This window comes from Bubalus kerabau, chromosome 5 (assembly GCF_029407905.1).
Source record: "Bubalus kerabau isolate K-KA32 ecotype Philippines breed swamp buffalo chromosome 5, PCC_UOA_SB_1v2, whole genome shotgun sequence".
Taxonomy (NCBI): domain Eukaryota; kingdom Metazoa; phylum Chordata; class Mammalia; order Artiodactyla; family Bovidae; genus Bubalus; species Bubalus kerabau.
In genome coordinates this window covers 27,575,967-27,594,778 of record NC_073628.1, presented here as the reverse complement: position 1 = coordinate 27,594,778, position 18,812 = coordinate 27,575,967, and the positions used below count along the sequence as shown (strand labels likewise).

Below are 18,812 nucleotides of genomic sequence, written 5' to 3'. Positions count from 1 at the left end.
CCCAAAAGAACCAGAATTTCAGCCCAAACTGCCAACACTTATACCATCGTCCCCCCGACAGAGCATACCGGCAGCAGCTTTTCACATCTACTTATTTGCTCAATCCTTAGGACAGGATAAGGGGACAACCACTGTCCCAATTTGAGAGAGAAATGGAAACAAAGAGAGTTTAAACCACTTGCCCAAAACCAGCCAGCTAATTATCCACACCGATGCCAGCAGAACAAAAAACTTTCCAGTCCTGAAACATGGAAAGAACATGCAAAGTCCCAGGAATGCAAGACAGAAAGGACCCCAAGGAGCAGAAAGAGCGTAACAGGACTCCTAGCCATTCCTGTTGGAGAGAGCTCTCAGGGGCCAAAGATGACCAGAGCGACCCCAGCAGACAGACTTACAGAGAATTGGAGTGAGAGTTTCGCAGCAGGGGAGTGGAGCCCGTGGATCCATTGTGTGGTAGCTTCGGTGAGGAAGGCAGAGAAGAATCCGTCATCTCCTCAATGTCTGAATGGGAGGACGCTGACTTGGGGGACTTCTTCTTCCCGAAGGCTTGCTTGAAGGAGCTGCGTAACTGAATACACAAGACTATCAGGCTGGCAGATGCCGGGCCCACCCCTCAGGCCTCAGCAAACAGAGACATGCAGAAGAGCAAATTACTTCTCCCGCGCTCTCCTCCCGGCCATGGAAAAGGTTCCCCACAGCTCTCTTGAATCAGTGCATTAAGGGAAGAAGAGTTATCTGGTGTTGACAGCTCAGGGGACTGGTCCTGCGGGTGACATTCCATGCCTACTCTTGGGTCAAGACTAGATGCCAACAGCAAGACAGAGCCTGGCTCAGCAGACGATGTGGGGAGGAGGGGGTGACACGGCAACAAAGCGGGGTGCTCAGACACGGTGACGGATGCGGGTGAGGTTAGTCATATCAATGGATGGGTTAGCTTGGTATCTCATATTCATGTGGGTCTTGCTTACCTCATTGACCTGCCAGAGAAAACGCAAGCAAAAATGGGGAAGGGGGAGGAAAAAAGACACATTTTTAACAGAGAAAGCCAGAGACAGGGAAAGCTTCGGACTTTTCAGACATGGCATGGATCATAATAAACACCATACAGAGAGGAGGTGTCTGGTAGGACCAGGGATCTTTCAAAGCTTAAGAGCTATCTTCTCCAATTATGGAAGGAGAGGAAGAGCGTGTCTGGAGGTGCCTACAATCTAAGCTCTACAAACTTCTTTGGCTGGCTGAAATGACTGCCCCATCTTCCTACACTCCTCATTCTTTCCCACCTCTAATCAGTCATCTCTAAGTCTTTTTTTCTTTTTTAAGCATGTCTTCTTTTCTCAGCAAGGGTAGCTTTATTGCTGCACCAGTCCTAACATGGCCACATAGCTCTCTATGTACTCAGTAGCTCCTACTGTCCTTCTATACACATAGTAAAAGCAGAAAATTAGCCATGTCGATCCTTGCTCCAAAAAAAAAAGATATTTTAAAGAAACGTATTAACCATATTGGGAAAAAGGAACTGGTATATCACAAATTCCCCAAACCATGAAATGGATCTGAAAATTCTGAGAACATAAAAAAATTACAAGTATGATGTTTTCTCTGAAAGCCATGATAAGCACATACTTTCCTAGGACCAAAAAATACAGCTTCATCTTGAAAACGTTCTTTTAGAAAGTAAATTTCTTCTTCTAAAGTTTTTTTTTTTTTCTTCCGAAAACACATTCTGGGAGTTTCCTTAACCACTGTGAAATTCAGAAAACGGGCCATTCAGAAATAATGAGAATTTTCTCCCATCAAAATTTCACCCATAACAAACTGCATATCCAGCTTGTGGTCAAATCTGGATCCCATTTCTCTCCCATTTCCTACTTCCAGTCATATTTCCAGAGAGTAGTCAGAGAAACGGAAGGATCTGCGCACATCCACCTAAATCTTTGCTCAACCTCTGGTAAGATGCCAGGTAAAGGAGGAGCTTACAAAGATCAGACAACATTGACCTTTGGGATTCACTGAGGACGCCAACTGCCCATCCTCCCCAATGGCACCGATAATCAAAAGCTGTCTTAAAAACTTTATTTCCTTAATTAAGGAAAAAGGATAGTCACATTTTTTCATAGAAAATAATTCTCTCATCACTTTGATAATCAAATCAGACCATATTTAGCAACAGTGTATTAGAAACAAAGCGTGAGTTCATTTTATTTAAGTCACAGCAAATGAGTTGACTAAAAGCCATCGGTAATGTAACGAAAGATTTAATCAGAAAGATGAGAGAATCACCTGGAACCGGCCTTTCCGCTTGCCTCCAATGCAAGCCATTAATAATCAAAATGACTAAATCCTCAACTCCTCCATCACTGGACCTCGCCACCCATCCAAGATAACACAAAATGAATGAGAAGTGTATGGAATGGATGCGGACACTGAAGCTACTATGAACACACGATGCTGTGAGCATTGACAAACGGGGCTCTGTGAGTCCTGGCCAAGTTCAGATCAACCTGGGGTGTCCCTGCACTGAAGTCGGGGAGCAGTGAATGTCAATCGGAACTCCATAGCCGGTCAGCAGAACTGAAAATTGAGTGGGGAGAGGACAGTGGCATTTTCCATGAAGAATGGGAAAAATGGTTCAAGAGGCCATTGTACACAAAGTCAAGTAGCTGGAGGGAATTATGGAAACATGGAGAAACACTGTATGGGAGGCTGCTTCTATTAAATTTGCTGTTTTGAGTTATGACCTCCGCCCCCCTCAATTCAACCGCTCACTAACTGCTAACAACCACTTCATGAAACTTTTACTTTCAGCAAAGGGTCAAAAATATTTTAAAGAGAAGGGTGGGTGATTTAATGCTCTCATAGGCAATCATGTAAATAAGTAGATAAGGACTATGGTTAATGATGGGATGGCCAGTGATACACACTCCAAAAAATACTTTGGAACTAAGGGGAAAAAACCACGTAATAGTAACCCTGGTCTAGTATCTGGAACTTTGTGGCCAGCCTATGATGAGGAAGAAATGACGCATATGAAATGAAAGACGAGTGCTTCACAGAAAGTCTCGTGAGACAGTAAAACTACAAGGAGGTGGTTATTTCATGAATCCTAGTGCTTGGCTGAGCACGACACTGGCTTTAGTAGAAACCTGTCCACAAGCCACTTCACTGGATCGACTCCCAGGGGTCTATGCTGTGAAGTTAAGAGCTTTATATCCGGGGCACACTGTTCCTGAGACCAACTCTGTTAGTCGGCACAAGAGTCTTTGGAGGCACACTCACCCAGTTCTTTCTCTTCTTCTTCTTTGAATCGGTCTCTATGTTGCTGCCCACGCTGGAGTGGCTGGTGGCGCTGTTGATGCTGGAGACACTGTCGGAGGAGTGCTGCCTGCGGATGCGGAGGTCTGTGGCCTGGGAGGTTCCATTCCCTGGAGACCCAAGATCCAAGACGTCAGGAGCTGCTGACTTTGCCCCTTCCTTTGCCCCAGGATTTACACCCAAATTCACACACCCAGGGACTACTAGCTGTTTCCCATTAGACCTCACCTGCTGTTCCCAGATGCTGAGTTTAAGGTCCTTGAGTAGGTGGGGGCCATGCCCTCTTTGATCAGTTAAAGGAGAACTCTTCTCCTTTTGCCCAACAGAAGTCGGGGGAGGCTCAGTGAGAATTCCCCCACACCTGCTCTCTTGAGCTTTAGACACGACAGCGTGTCCCCAAGTTGCAGCAACAGTCGCTTGTGTTGTGAGCGCCCCTCCTTTGTTCTCTCTGCTCCTGCTGCACCAGATTTTTCATGCCCTTGGACATGCCATGCCCATGTCCTCTCACCACCTGACAGCTACTATTCTCTCTTCCTGGGATGCTCTTCTCCCTCTGTTCTGCCTGGCCAGCTCTTATCAATCCTTCTCACATCACCCCAGCCTCACTTTTCCAGGAGGCCTGCCATCTGAGCTGACACTGGCACCAGAAATAACACTGCCCCCAAAAGCAGTGAGACCAAAATAAACCTTGCAGACAGCGTTCCCCACAAGCACAAGACGACAGCAACAGCTCTGTCTCTAGAGCACTGGTTTCAGGGGCAGACGTGGGTTCTCGTCCCCTTTCTGCTTCTTACGTTCAGTGGCCTCAGGATGGGATCATCGGCTCTAAAACTCATTATTCCCCTCAGTACAATGTGTAGGGAGGACCAGCATCGCCCTCATAAGCATGTTGTGGACAGAAAACGGGTTAATGGAATCATTAAAACACTGAGCGTAGTGCTCAGAACACAGTGAATGTTCCGTAAGTGTCAGCTCTATCACCTATCAGTACTCTCCATTTCATTTTTGATGTAACTCCTCATGCCCACATTTTCCCCTACCAGCCCAAGTAACATACATAAGGACAAAGCAATTCCTTCCAAAATGTTTCCCGGGACAAATGAGGGATGAACCCATTTCAGGCAGCCCCATGTCAGTAGGCAGAGTACCAAAGAACAGCAAAGAGAAATAAGAAAGCCTTCTTAAGTGAACAATGCAAAGAAATAGAGGAAAACAGTAGAATGGGAAAGACTAGAGATCTCTTCAAGAAAATTAGAGATACCAAGGGAACATTTCATGCAAAGATGGGCACAATAAAGGACAGAAATGGTATGGACCTAACAGAAGCAGGAGATATTAAGAAGAGGTAGCAAGAATACACAGAAGAACTATACAAAAAAGATCTTCACGACCCAGATAACCATGATGGTGTGATTATTCACATAGAGCCAGATATCCTGGAATGTGAAGTCAAGCAGGCCTTAGGAAGAATCACTATGAACAAAGCTAGCGGAGGTAATGGAATTCCAGCTGAGCTATTGCAAATGCTAAAAGATGATAATGTGAAAGTGCGGCACTCAATATGCCAGCAAATTTGGAAAACTCAGCAGTGGCCATAGGACTGGAAAAGGTCAGTTTTCATACCAATCCCAAAGAAAGGCAATGCCAAACAATGTTTATACTACCTCACAATTGAGTTCATTTCACATGCTAGCAAAGTAATACTCAAAATCCTTCAAGCGAGGCTTCAATAGTATGTGAACCAAGAACTTCCAGATGTACAAGTTGGATTTAGGAAAGGCAGAGAAATTAGAAATCAAATTGCCAACATCCGCTGGATCATAGAAAAAGCAAGAAAATTCCAGGAAGACATCTACTTCTGCTTCATTGACAATGCTAAAGTCTTTGTGTAGATCACAACAAACTGTAGAAAATTCTTAAAGAAATGAGAATACCAGACCACCTGACCTGCCTCCTAAGAAACCTGTATGCAGATCAAGAAGCAACAATTAGAACAGGATATGGAACAACGGACTGGTTCAAAATTGGGAAAGCAGTATGTCAAGGCTGTATATTGTCATCCTGCTTATTTAACTTATATGCAGAATACATCATGCAAAATGCCGGGCTGGATAAAGCACAAACTGGAATTAAGATTGCCAGGAGAAATATCAATAATCTCAGATATGCAGATGATACCACCCTTATGGCAGAAAGTAAAGAGGAACTGAAGAGCCTGTAGATGAAAGTGAAAGAAGACAGTGAAAAAGCTGACTTAAAACTCAACATTCAAAAAACAAAGATCATGGCATCTGGTCCTATCATGTCATGGCGAATAGACGGGGAAACAATGGAAACAGTGACAGACTTTATTTTCCTGGGCTCCAAAATCACTGCAGACGGTGACTGCAATCATGAAATTAAAAGACACTTGCTCCTTGGAAGAAAAGCAATGACAAACCTAGACAGTGTATTAAAAAGCAGAGCCATTACTTTGCCGACAAAGGTCCATATAATCAAAGCTATAATTTTTCTAGTAGTCATGTACAGATGTGAGAGCTGGACAATAAAAAAGGCTGAGTGCCAAAGAATTAATGCCTTCAAACTGTGGTGCTAGGGAAGGCTCTTGAGATTCCCTTGGACTGCAAGGAGATCAAACCAGTCAATCCTAAAGAGAATTAGTTCTGAATATTCATTGGAAGGACTGATGCTGAAACTCCAATACTTTGGCCACCTGATGCGAAGAGCCGACTCATTGGAAAAGACCCTGATGCTGGGAAAGATTGAAGGCAGGAGAAGGGGACAAAAGAGGATGAAATGGTTGGATGGCATCACTGACTCAGTGGACAGGAGTTTGAGCAAACTCTGGGAGATGGTACCGGACAGGTAAGCCTGGCGTGCTGCAGTCGACGGGGTTGCAAAGAGTCGGACACGACTGAGCAACTTAACAACAACAACACGTCAGTCTGTAAATATCAAAGCATTAGTGAAACTAAGGCTGTGGAATACTCTGATACTTGGTCAATAGAGATACATATTCTTCCATTTTGAGATATATCAGAGAAGAGGACAAGCCAGAACAGCTCTCTTCCTAGGTGCTATAATTAACTGGATGCTCCGTGTCTTCTAAGACCTGTCCAACTGACACAGACTCCCACCCTCTGGAAGGGCGGTTGCATCATATGTTGTCAGGGGAGGGTTCCTAAGGGCAGGCAGGTCGCCAGACTGAAAGCTGTTTTTCTTCCTTTACCTTTGCAATTGAGCTCCGGGGTGTTAATTACTCCATTAATGGCAGCCTGGGCAGCTGCGTTCTGTTTCTTCAGCAACTCAATGGTTTTTCTTAACTCATTCAGTTCTGAATCCTGAGGAACAGAAAAAAAGACTGGTCATCCCCAAATCATCCTGTCCTGAGTTCAACTGAAGTCAGCTTAGCATCAGCTTAGAGGAGAGGAGAGAATGAAGGAGCTGCAGGAAACCTTTGTCACAAACATTAGCCCGGATCAGTTTTCAACAGGCGTTTGTGAGCACAGGAAAGCAAACAGGACTAAGATCTGTCGCCAGCGCAGTTACCACCACTTCGTCCAAGTCATATTTTCACTCAATAAATCCTGTTCTTTCAGATTCAATTCCAATAGTCCAACAAGCACACTACAATCTATACAGTTTCCTGGAATAAAACATGATCATGTTTTTAGGTCTGTTAATTCTAAGCAGGGAGGGAAGAACCACCCTGTTTTACCTTCTGCTCAGCCGTCATGGTTAAGCTTTGGAGCCTGATGGTCATGTTTCCGAGACTCTGCTCAAAGGCTGCCACGAGGTGAGCCTGGAGGGGAAAGACACATTTCCCTGCAGTTACATTATCTTGCAAGGTTTGCTGTTGCTGTTTAGTTGCTAGGCCGTGTCTAACTCTTTGCGACCCCATGGACTATAGCCTGCCAGGCTCCTCTGTCTGTGGGCTTTTCCAGGCAGGAATACTGGAGCAAGTTGCCATTTCCTCCTCCAAGAGGTCTTCCTGAAACAGGGATCAAACCCATGTCTCCTGTTTGGCAGGCTGATTCTTTACCACCGAGCCAGTTGGGAAATCCACCTTGCAAGGCAGGCGTGCCTAAACGGTGCCAGGTCTTAAAGACGGAAATCTTACCGGGGCCACGGGGGTGAGCCCCTATCGACTTCTTCAGCCTCTTGAGCCCCCACTCCCCACCACTCTCTGGGATCTGGTTACTCTAGCCTTTCACGTTCTCCAACATCCCGTGCCTCTTCCCACCTCATGGCCTTTCTGCGTACTTTCCCCTCTGCCGGGAATGCCCTTCCCCTAGCTGCCTCCCCAGCTGATTTTTACACACACGTCTCGAGAGAGCTCAGCACATGTCTTCATGAGACTCCCAGATTGGGCTGCTTCCCTCCTGTTCACTCACACAAGCACACTGGTCTACTGTGTACTTTGTGGGATCACAGTCAAACACACACACACACACACACACACACTTGGGATCACTAATTTACGCCGGTCTCTACTACACTGCAGGATACCTTTCGTTCCCCAGGCACCGAGCTCACAGTAGAGGCTCACGTTGAGCATGTTTACAGAATGGACGACCAAAGTGGTTGGCAGATGTTGCCTGTCATAATCCTGGTTAATAAAAAGCCACCAAAAGGCCCATCTGCTACCACCTCAGAGACCCTGCCCCCTGTTCCCCCTGGAGTGAGGACTTTCCCTGGGGCTCCCCTGCACTTTTATATATCTCTGTAGAAGACAGCATCAGACATGCCATTATCCTATATATTACAAAGACAGCTTTAAAAATGCTGCCAATTATAGTTGAAATATGCATCCAATTTTAAGATGTTAGAAACATGAAAAAAAAATGTGCACCTTAGAATTGAGAGATGTAATGCTTCCTTGTCTGCCCCTTTCTCTGGGGCAGACAACTCTCTTCAAGGGCAAGATGCAACTCTGTGTTCCAACACTAAACCTTCTTCCATAGAGCAGTAGGTGAGAGAGCAGTGAGTTGACTGAGGATCCTGATAATATTGTTAAAACCAAGGATAAAGAATGGATAAGTCATCTAACCCTGCAGGCCTCAGTTGCTTCATCTGTAAAATGGGAGCCGCATATCTGTTCCTCCCAGGGTGATTCTGAGCATTGAGTGACACAATGTGGTTGAAAATGATCTACCAGCTGTTAGGGAATTGCAAAAACAGGCATGACTAGAGACTTCGGGGAACAGACGGGGTTTGGGAACACATATTCTGAGAACACAGGTGTAGAGAGATGAAGAAAAGGTCCTGGGAGAGGGGTGGGTAGATACACAGAAGGTCACAGGAGGAGCCAGAAGGACCGGCAAGGTACCTGAGTCTTGGGAGAAGTGAGACCTTATGGTTCTGGAAAATTCTCGAGACAAGATGCATAGAGTGAAGAAGACAAGGGTGGGAGAGGAGCCATCACCCTAGGCTGTAAGGGGGTCAGGGTCAGCACACATTTCAGATTAGGGAGGAGAGACTTGAGGGGTGAGTGGGAGGCCTCTGTTACTAGACTTCATGAAACAGGGAAATTGAGGATAAGACACCTCTAGGATCAACTGTTGAGCCTCTTTTCCACTGGCAGTAGGAGCTGGCAGGGGACAGGAGCACTAGTGATACAAATGTTAAATGGATTGGCCAGCTTCTTTCTGATTGCATGCCCTCTCTCATGAAAAACTGAGAAAATGCCTTTGCATTTTAAAATAAAGTGATACGCTTTAGTCTGCTCTGGAGAATGTGGCAGGACAAAAGCCAACCAGATTGGAGACAGTCACGTAGTGAATGAAGACAGGGCATGGAGGTGAACAAGTTGACTGCTACCCTGGCACTTCAAAGGAATGACAAGGTCAAATGTAAATGACTTAATTTCCATTTATTTCAATTCCTCATTTGACTGCCACCCAAGATTCTATTTGTGGGCATTAAAACTTTTTCGTTTAAAACAAAAGCAAAAACCTGACCCCACGAAGACTGCTTATCGAGAGAGAGTTTTTGCAAACTCAAGAAGAAACCACATGTGCTCCAAAGAACCAGAGGATCACATTTTGCTGGTGAGCAAAAGGACTGAGTCATGATCTCAATTATGAAAATACAGGCCAGGAGGCTGGTCCAGAGCCACACAACAGCCTTCTCAGCAAGAAGCATTCTCACATTCCCAGGGAAAACAAACACAAGTGGTATAAAAACACCCAGAGAAGGTGGCTTTGAGTAGTGCGTCCCAGAAAAAACAAACACGGCTTGGCCCGCGAGAAAGATGGCAGACAGTGAAACACGTTAGCACTGCCGGTCGTGTGTGGCAAGACTAAATATTTACTTTAAAACAATATGGGATTCAGTGGCTTTTATGAGGAGCAAACCGGATTAGTGAAATAATAGTAATGTGAGGGATCTCACTCTTACTCTCCTGGATCACAGAGGAGAGTTCCAAATGGCCCAGTGAAATGTCCCTTGGGGGCAGCATGAGGTCACTGGAGGAATTAATCAAGTTCAGTGATAAATAAATTACTATTTTTCAATTAGTAAGGGGCAGTCATTGACAGCTGTAGTTCTTAATAAGGGCAGTATTTCCAAATCATCTGCTGTCAAACCTCATGTGTTTCAAGGAGACCCCTGGCTCACTGGTTGTGGATTCATAGACATGCATCTGATTCCTGAGATAATGTCTCAGTCTTTGAAAAAGACTCTAAAACTCAAGTTCCAGATCTAATATCAATTTCTGATCTTTTTTGTGTGTATTTATTTATTTATTTGGCTTCACTAGGTCTTAGTTGCAGCATGCAGGATCTAGTTTGGTTCCCTGACTGGGGATTGAACTCCGGGCCACCTGCATTGGGAGCATGGAGGCTTAGACACTGGACCACCAGGGAAGTTCCAAATTTCTGATCTTTTAGGATACAGTAATAGAGAAAAAAGTTAAGAAAATAAAGAAGGATTAGAAAAAACACAAAATAGCCTAGTATACTAGGGTTTAGGGGGAAAAAAGCAAAAAAAAAAAAAAAAGGGGGGGGCGGGGGGGAAGCAAAGATTTCCAGAAATGTAAGAAAGCACAGGAGAATGAATAGTTCAGAGTAGTTAGCAATTACTGAGCCTATAATTAAGGTCAAGCACTCTGCTAGGTACTTCATGTGCAGACTTTAAAGTGAAATGGAAAGTTTCCTCGAGTAGACTCAGGCTCAAACCAGGAATTACATGGGCAAAAGCTCCAGATATTTACTAATTAGAGTCCTGGTCCAAGGAAGACAGCTTTTTGCTTTTCATTTTAACAGCGTGCTGGGATCACGCAGGTGGCTTTCTGACGGGCTCACACTCACAATCTATGGTCCTAGACTGGTTGTGTGCTCCCAAGCAGGAAGCCCTGCCTCTGAAGCATCTCAGCACCTTCCAAAGCCCCAGGCTCTGCCTCTGAGCCGCAGCCCTGACGACTCACAGCCCTGCGGCAGGGCACCTTTACAGACTGGTCTGATGTGGTAGGAGATCTCTGCCTCTACTCTGACCCTGCACATCCTGTAACCACACGTCAGTTAGGAAGCTAACTTAACCACCTAACAGATGAATGTGTTCATGATGTGGCCTGACCTTTGCCCTTCTTCCATGCTGCCCTCATTCCCACTTCCTTCTCCCTTCCACCCCAGCCCTCTTCCCCCACATCCACGCCATAGATTCTAAGCACACTGCGCTTCTTATAGTTTCCAAATGCAGCAACATCTTCACCTTGGGCTTTTGCACAAATTACTCTCTTTGGTTAGAATGCTGTCCTTCCCATGCATCCTCCCCTACCCAGCAATCTTAAGATGTAACCTCCTCCAGGAAGCCTTTCCTAACTTCTCCCAGCCCCATCAAAACTGATCTAGGCATTCCTCTTAGGTATTCCCACAACCATCCCCCTTTATTGCTATCATAACACCTATCATGTCATAGCAAACCTGTTTTGTCTCTCTGCTGTACCACAGAAAGAACATTAAGATGACAGTGATTATGCTTGTTTTGCTGTTGAACCCACATTGCTCGGGGCATAGTTGGCACTTAAACAGCTGCTGAATTGAATGCCGGTTGGCAGTGCCTCCTGAACACGTAATTGTGTGTATTATATAATAATTACAGAGCAGTCAGCCATTTATTGTGGAGTCTTAGATTTTCTTCTTTTTCTCTCTTAAGATGAAAATTTCCAGAAAGAGAAAGGAAAATGAACCGTTCTGAGCACTTAATCTATTTCAGGTACTGATCACATTACACCCCTGAGAGCTAAGTATTATCATCTCCCAGCGCACTGAGGAGCAAAGGCAGGCTCAGAAGTGAAAGAGTCTGCCCAAAGCACAGGGCCAGTAAGTGTCAGAGCTGACACTCACACCCTCGATACCAGAGCCCGCGTCTCTTTTGTTACACCACTCTGCCTCTATAATGCTCAGAGGCAGCAACGGCTACCGCTCTGGGTCCACACTCACATTTGCTGTCAGCTGGGTGGTCAAAGCAGAAACTTTTTCTTGGGAGGCATCCAGTTCCCGCCGTAGTTTGCGAATCTAAAGATGACAAGGAACAGAGTTACTTGCTTTGGGAGTCCACTTCCAGGATGAGCTGGGAGAAAGAACTGACCATAGTGAAAGATGAAATCCAACTGGCAAAATGTTCCTTACCTCTGACTGGCATTTTTCTTCTGGCTGTAAAGAAAAACATAGAATAAATCAGACCAGTTGAGGAACAACTGGAGGGCCATATTTGGACACTTGCAGCAATCTTGAAGATTTATTAGTTTCTTTTCCAATGAACTTCTCTAAATTAACCGGTTCAATTCATGTGACCAATCAGAAAGGCCAAATACAAAAAATGTATTATTTTAAGAAATTATAAAGAATTAGGAAATACTCTAGCTGTGTTGGTTGTGAGGAGCCCCCTGCTCCCACGTGATGATGAAGACAGGGAGACGGGGTGATGAGAAGGGGATAAGCCAGGGGAAGAGTTGCCAGATTTAGCAAATTAAAAAAAAAAAAAAAGAACAGGGCACCCAGTTAGATTTTTTTTCTTTTAGTTTAAGTATGTTCCATGCAACAGTGAGAACACACTTATACTAAAAAATTATTTGTTGTTTATCTGAATTTCAAATTTAATTGGGCATTCTATATTTAATCTGGCAATCCTACCTGGGAGGCAGGGAGGACAGCTCATAGGTTAATTCTGCCCCATTTTATTCTTCCCTCTCATCTCCCTAGGGCACTGAAGAAGAAACAGCAGCAGGGCAGGAAGGTTCCAGAAGTGAAGGGGACTGGGAGGCCCCATCAGCCAGCCTGGAGACTCCCCAGCTTATAAAAAGGAAGATGGCTGGCACATGCCTGATGCTCCATCTGGAGCCCCCAGTTATCTGTGACCCTGGGGAGTAAGGACGAAGCCTGTAGACTCTCTTACTGGAAAAACCTTCCATCTGGGGCCCTGGGTCTGTGGTGACACAGCAATCGACCAGCCAGAGACTACAAGCTACTTATCTCTTCCCATAGGGGGAGCACATGTGGGTTGGGGGGAACCTATTGCAGGGGGAACCATTCTTTCTCTCTTCTGGAGTTCCTGTAGGGACCCATATAAGAAGAAACCCACAACCTCCAACACAGGCTTTCTTGGAAATGTTGGAAGTGTCCAATGGCCTTCTCTCCACACGCCACCATCTGTACTTTCTCGGGGTGGAGCAGCCAGGTAGGTGAGTGAAGATCAGTAAAGACTCGATTATGTCCTGAGTCCTCTATGTGTGTCCTAATCCAGTTTCACTAGTGGCAAACCCAATACTTTAAAGATCAGCATCTGACTCTGGTGTCTCCTCCTCCAGTTAGAACGCAGAGGGGTTTGATTCATCAGACCCTGCAGTTCCCTCTACCCATCAGCTGGGACAAGTGGGTAGCCGGTCTGACCACCCCCCACACCTTGCTCCCCACCTGTGATCTTGCCCCAGAAGGCCCTCTCTCCAGGCTGCTTCCTAACAGCAGCAACTAATTTTTAGGTACACTGTGACCAAGTTAGTTAATCCTTGCAGTAACTCCACAAAGTAGGATGGTTCCTTTTGAGGTTCAGAGAGGTTAGGTATCTTGCCTAAAGTCACACAGCTGGACAATCTCCTTATCTAAGCCATGCTTTCATAAGGTTGGGAGATGTCCTCACTGCTTACTCTTCCCTCTCTGATACCACTCAGCCATCCCTCTTTGTCTGTCTGTCTGCCTGTCCATCATTTCATCCCCACCACCACTACCTATTCAAGATTTATTGATTTCCAACTACGTGTCAAGCACCGTTTTAATAATCTGGGATACAGATATGAACACGACCAAGTCCCTCATGTCTCATGTTGTTCACATTCTGGTAATAATAAGTAGCATTTTTATTAAACACTTACTATATGGCAAAGACAGTTCCAAGCACTTGATATTTATTATTCATTGAATGCTCATAACAACCTTTTGAGAAGGTACTAATATAATTTGCCCATGGTGACAGCTGATAAGTGGTAGAACTGGGATTGGATCCAAGGTAGTCTGGCTCCAGAGCCTATGATCTTAACCAGCACATACTCCTGGCTCTTTGACTATAGTGACATTCTCCTGGAGGTCTTCCAGAAATAAGGCCCTGGCTTCTGAGTCTGATCCAAAGGAGAAAAGTGAATAGTGATAACGTCACAGCTATCTAACATTTGGGAGGCGAGTGGGAGGTCTGTTAGCAGGCTGAACCATCCACAGAGGACCAGCCCTACTTCTAAGCACTTCTATCAGCAGAACTAATGCTCTTTACGCAGGCTGCTACCACTGTCTGTCCCTGTGCCCACCTGTCTCTGGGGTTGGGCCCAGGGTTCTCAACAGCAGCCTGGAGAAATCGTGCGTTTTGTCTCTTGCCCCCAGCTGCCACTGCACTTGTGTACATCTGGGAACTCTGAGTGAAGCTCTGGGTCTCGGAGCTTCCACTGAGCAGTTCCCCTGGGAACTCAGCTGCCGCTCCCTACTGACCAAGAAAGCAAGTCTGATGCCAGATGTGCCCTCTGCAATTTTTTTCTATTCTGAGAGCTGGCCATGACCTCTCTGTGGCATTTGTTTAGCATCAGGCTGTCTTTTATTTCCTTTGTAATTAAAATTACAGGCAAATTTCAGCCAGAATGAACATTCTTGAGCATCTAAGAATTAGAGATTTCGGTGGGGGGGAGGGGGGGAAGCATGTTATCATTCAATAAGAGCCTTTAAAATACCAGGGTATTAAACAGACCCTTTGGTCTGAGTTGGTGGCAACATAACAGACTCCAAAGATTTCTTTCTAGACAACAAATACGAACTTGTTTACCTTAACATTTGCAAAGGCGCCTAAGCATCTGTTTCAGCATTTCATCATCATCAAGGAGCTAATAATAGATAAGGGACCACACACCACTGTTTGGTGGTAGCAGTCTGGTCAGACTTGAAGTTTTCCTTGGAATGAGCATCCCACTCCATCAATGAAAACATTCAAAGGTTAGACTATTTTTTTTAAGTCTGCAAAAGCAACTTATATTCTCAGAGAAGGCTCATGGAAAGGACAGTACATGGGAACCCTTGACTCACTGACCTCAGAGACAACCTGGCCTAGTTCCCTGAGGCCAAGGGTAAAATGGAGAATAAGGATGTAATTTGTCCAAAGTCATACAGTAAGAGAAAAAACTAGGGTTAGGCCTCAGGTCTCTTGCTATCCAGATAAACATGGAATTAAAAAGTATTAGTATTATTAGGTCTTTGGTAATTTGTGAATTTATATCAACTCCGAAAGGACAATTTCAAATTTCATGGAAAACACCAGCTTCAGGTCCACACACCAGAACAAGAGCTACCGAAAGAGCGCCTGTGGCTGCAAGAACTCCCAGTGGTCAGCATGAACGGCACGAAGGCGCAGCAGCCAGGAACTGCACGTGATAGCTTCCTGCCATTGAATTCTCACAGGTGAAGAGCTCCTGTCCTTTCGCTCTCAGGCTGGCTGATACAGGCCAGCCAGCCCCCAAGTGTTGCTTTTCTGAGTGAAAAACATGTGGACAGGAAACCCTGGGAAAACTTGGGGCTTGGGCACCGAAATGTCTGCTGCAGCAACACCGCACCAAGCCTGCGGAACTGGAGTCCCACGTCCCCTGCCCCGTGCCTTCCACGCCTCTGGCTTCTGCTTTCCGCAGCAGGCTACTCTCCCCACCTCAGAGAAGAGGGGAGAGTCCTCAGGGCTCAGCCCAGAGCCCGGCATGTACTTGGGGCCAGTAAATACTGTGCAGGAAGTGACTCCAGGTCTACAAGTACCCCCTCTGGTACCCATGTCACAGAGCTTCATTCTAGAGGGGAAGACTCGGAGGCCTCAACTGCTGACCGTTAGAAGGCCATCCCTGTGCTTTCCTGGATAATGGCTTGAATGACCCTTTCCCAAAGTTACTATATATAAAGCCTTTAAGATGAAAGCCCAGATTCTGATAACATTTCAGACAAGATGACGTAGCAGAGGAAAGAGGTTATTTTGGAGCTGGAGGGACAAGGTGGTAGGAACAGAGGAGAATGTTTCTAGGTCCTTCAACTCAGACCGTGTCAAGAACCACTGAAGTCTGTCTGCTCGCTGCATGCCCAAGAAGGAACAGTCAGGCCCTGGGCTCCTTAACTTGATTCTGGGATGGGCTTTAACTTACAAGGGGCTATCTACAGTTGGTCCCACGACATAGCCCAGATACCTGGCGTTACCGAAACCTGAGTTATTGAAACATCTGCCCTTCATGGAATGAAGGTCTAAAGAACCCCCAATTTCCCATTAATCAAATGTTTTTTTCCTTATATGAATTCCTGAATGAACGTTTTTAAGATAAACAGTCACGCACATAGCTACAGAAAGCATCCTGAACAAATCCAGTACTACTTGGTCACATGTGGCTTTTTTTCAGTAGCCCTCTCACAGCTGACAGCTTTCACTTATGAGAGTTGCCTCTGTGCTGTGTGCATTCTATTCACTGCTTTACCTGCATTTTCTTATTTCATTCAAACCTGTTCTTTGAACACTATGTGCTAGGCCCAGTTCTAGGCACTAGGAATAAAACCAGAAAAAAGTCCTTGTCCTCCAGGAATTTATGTTGCAGTGAATAGTAATCTTCATATATTTAATTCTCAGTACAACTCCACAAAGTAGGGACTTCTATTCTTTCTACTTTACAAAGAAACAGGGAGATACAAAGTTGAAAAAGCCATCTCGGCACTTCCTTGGTAGTCCAATAGTTAAAGAATCTGCCTTCCAACGCAGGAGAAGCGGGTTCGATCCCTGGCTGGGGAACTGGTATCTCACATGCCACGGAGCAACTATGATTGGTGTGCCACACTAGAGAATCCATGTGCCACAACGAAAGATCCTGAACGATGCATGCCATAACTAAGACCCCATGCAGTCAAATAAGTGAGTAAATATTTTTTTAAAAAGAAAAAACAGTAAAAGGCATCTCATACATTCTAACCAGTTACTACCTGAAGCACAATGCCACTTTAACAAAAGTCAGCCTCTGATTTATTGGTTGGTACATTATAATCAATAGCTGTTTGTAAATTTCAAATTGTGTTCCCTAACTAATTGATCCCCTTATGATGGAAATACTTTCTCTAGGAGACATGCTTATATTTTATTTTTGACACACATAGCCATACAGCATTGATTTATACTCACTGTAGAATAAATTGATGACGTGCTGGAAACCAAGGAGAGTGAGGATCCATGAACTATGAGAAAAAGAAAAAGAAAAGGTCAATTGTACAGCTGGCTACTAGGCAGCCCAAAAGGGGAAGGAAAGGAAAAACTAGGCATCAGAAGACACACCAGGCTTGGAGCAACAACCTCACCATGACCCAACCTTGTCTGATTCGGTGACAGGTCAAAGTCAAGTAAGGAATAATTTCCTATGGGAGTCATTTTTCTGTTGCCACATTTTATTTCCTACAACCTTCTAAATACTTCCCCCTTCTGACTATCAAAATAATACATAATTAATAAGTTAAATGTTTCAAGTACAGAGAAATATTAAGAAGCATATTCACTGCCATCAATTGTGGGACTCATAGTTCTATTACCCAGAGGCAAGTGCTACCTGCTTTGTTCCAGCAGATTTTATCCCTTTCTTTTTTCTTATGTGTCCCTTAAGGTTAAAATTGTGTGGCAAATGTATTTTATATTTTGCTAGCATCCGTCCTTCGTACAAGCAAAAAGATGATGAGCTGATTATTCTGAACACAAGACGCTGGCTGTTGGCTACAGTAAATTCATTCAAGATGAGCATGTAGTAGAACATTGGTTAGAAAACATATCCACTGAAACTTAGGTTCTTCGTCTGATTTTTGTCATGTTTACAAAGTGTCCTCTTCCTCGTTTGTGACTGGACTTTGGGACTTAGAACCATCCTGTATTTTCCTCCTTCACCTCCTACCCCCCACACTCCACCCCCCCCCCACCCCCGCCCCAAGCCATGGAAACATTTTATTATCTGTTTTCATGTAATTTTAAGCCACGGTCTTTATCAGGACTAGGTATTCTGGCTGACTTCTCTTTTTGGAAACCAGATTCTTTAATGACATTTTCCTAGTAATCTCTCAAAAAACTGCCTAAAAGATAGAAATATGCCTGTGAGAAATCACAGACCTTTGCATTGGTCACAGGTTCCCTGATCAGGAGTGGAATGGCCCTCCCCTCCCCACCACACCGCACTCTCACCTGTGATCTGAGAGTGGGAAGCTGGGGAGGAATGCACGTGTACTAAACAACTTTCACTTACCACCCAAGGAGTGAACTCAACTCGGATCAGCGGTCGGCGGAAGCTACCTGCCCACAGATGTCTCATGAACGGCTGCGCCAATCTCCCTGGTGCCTCCACAATGTATTCCCAATAAAAGTCCCGAACCCCAGCCTTCCTTCAGGCGCTCCTATCACACTCCGAATCCTGCCTGGCTCTCTCATGCATGACCTGTGAAGTTCTTTGCCATCTCAGAGTCTCTTCCGGGGCAGCTCCCTTGGTTTAGGAAGTTTCCCATCCCTGCCCATTCAGATCTCCAGCAGGATCAGCTCAAATGTCATCTTCTCCAGGAACCCGACCTCATTTCCCAGATGGCCACCAGGGCAGCTTCCTCTCTCCTCTGACTACACAGATCCTGGGCTTGCACTTCTGGTCCTTTCCTCTCTCAGAAGTTGCCAGCTGCCCTGAGGCCATCCCTGCACTGCCACTTACATCCACCCTCCTCAGCATTGCCTGGGGTTCTAGATCTTTCCCTCTATTCTTCCTCCATCTATCATTCACCTGGCCTGTGCCCGTAAAAAGTCAATTTAAGGTGTTAATGGTCAATAATGGCTTTCAGTGTTAATATGACCACACATTAAAACAAGTCTGTCGTGCCCCAACCTAGTGGTCTAATGATCCAAAAGGGTAAGTTACTTTAGCCCCATGACACAGACACTAGGGGGGGAATGAAAGTGGAGGCTAAGTTGGAGGAAGAGATGTAAGTAGCATGGAGCTG

At 45.2% G+C, this 18,812-nt stretch overlaps 1 protein-coding gene across 2 annotated transcripts in view; it reads right to left on the bottom strand.

Moving 5' to 3' along the window:
* Positions 1 to 18,812, bottom strand: part of NAV2 (neuron navigator 2) — a 420,664-nt gene that overhangs the window by 35,744 nt on the left and 366,108 nt on the right. For both annotated transcript variants that reach the window (XM_055581343.1, XM_055581341.1), the window contains 7 exons: positions 16,978 to 17,030; positions 11,943 to 11,966; positions 11,754 to 11,828; positions 7,031 to 7,114; positions 6,542 to 6,653; positions 3,277 to 3,422; positions 396 to 568 (listed from right to left, as the gene is read on the bottom strand). In XM_055581343.1, the coding sequence (XP_055437318.1) occupies positions 396 to 568; positions 3,277 to 3,422; positions 6,542 to 6,653; positions 7,031 to 7,114; positions 11,754 to 11,828; positions 11,943 to 11,966; positions 16,978 to 17,030 (667 nt within the window). The remainder of the gene's footprint in view (positions 1 to 395; positions 569 to 3,276; positions 3,423 to 6,541; positions 6,654 to 7,030; positions 7,115 to 11,753; positions 11,829 to 11,942; positions 11,967 to 16,977; positions 17,031 to 18,812) is intronic.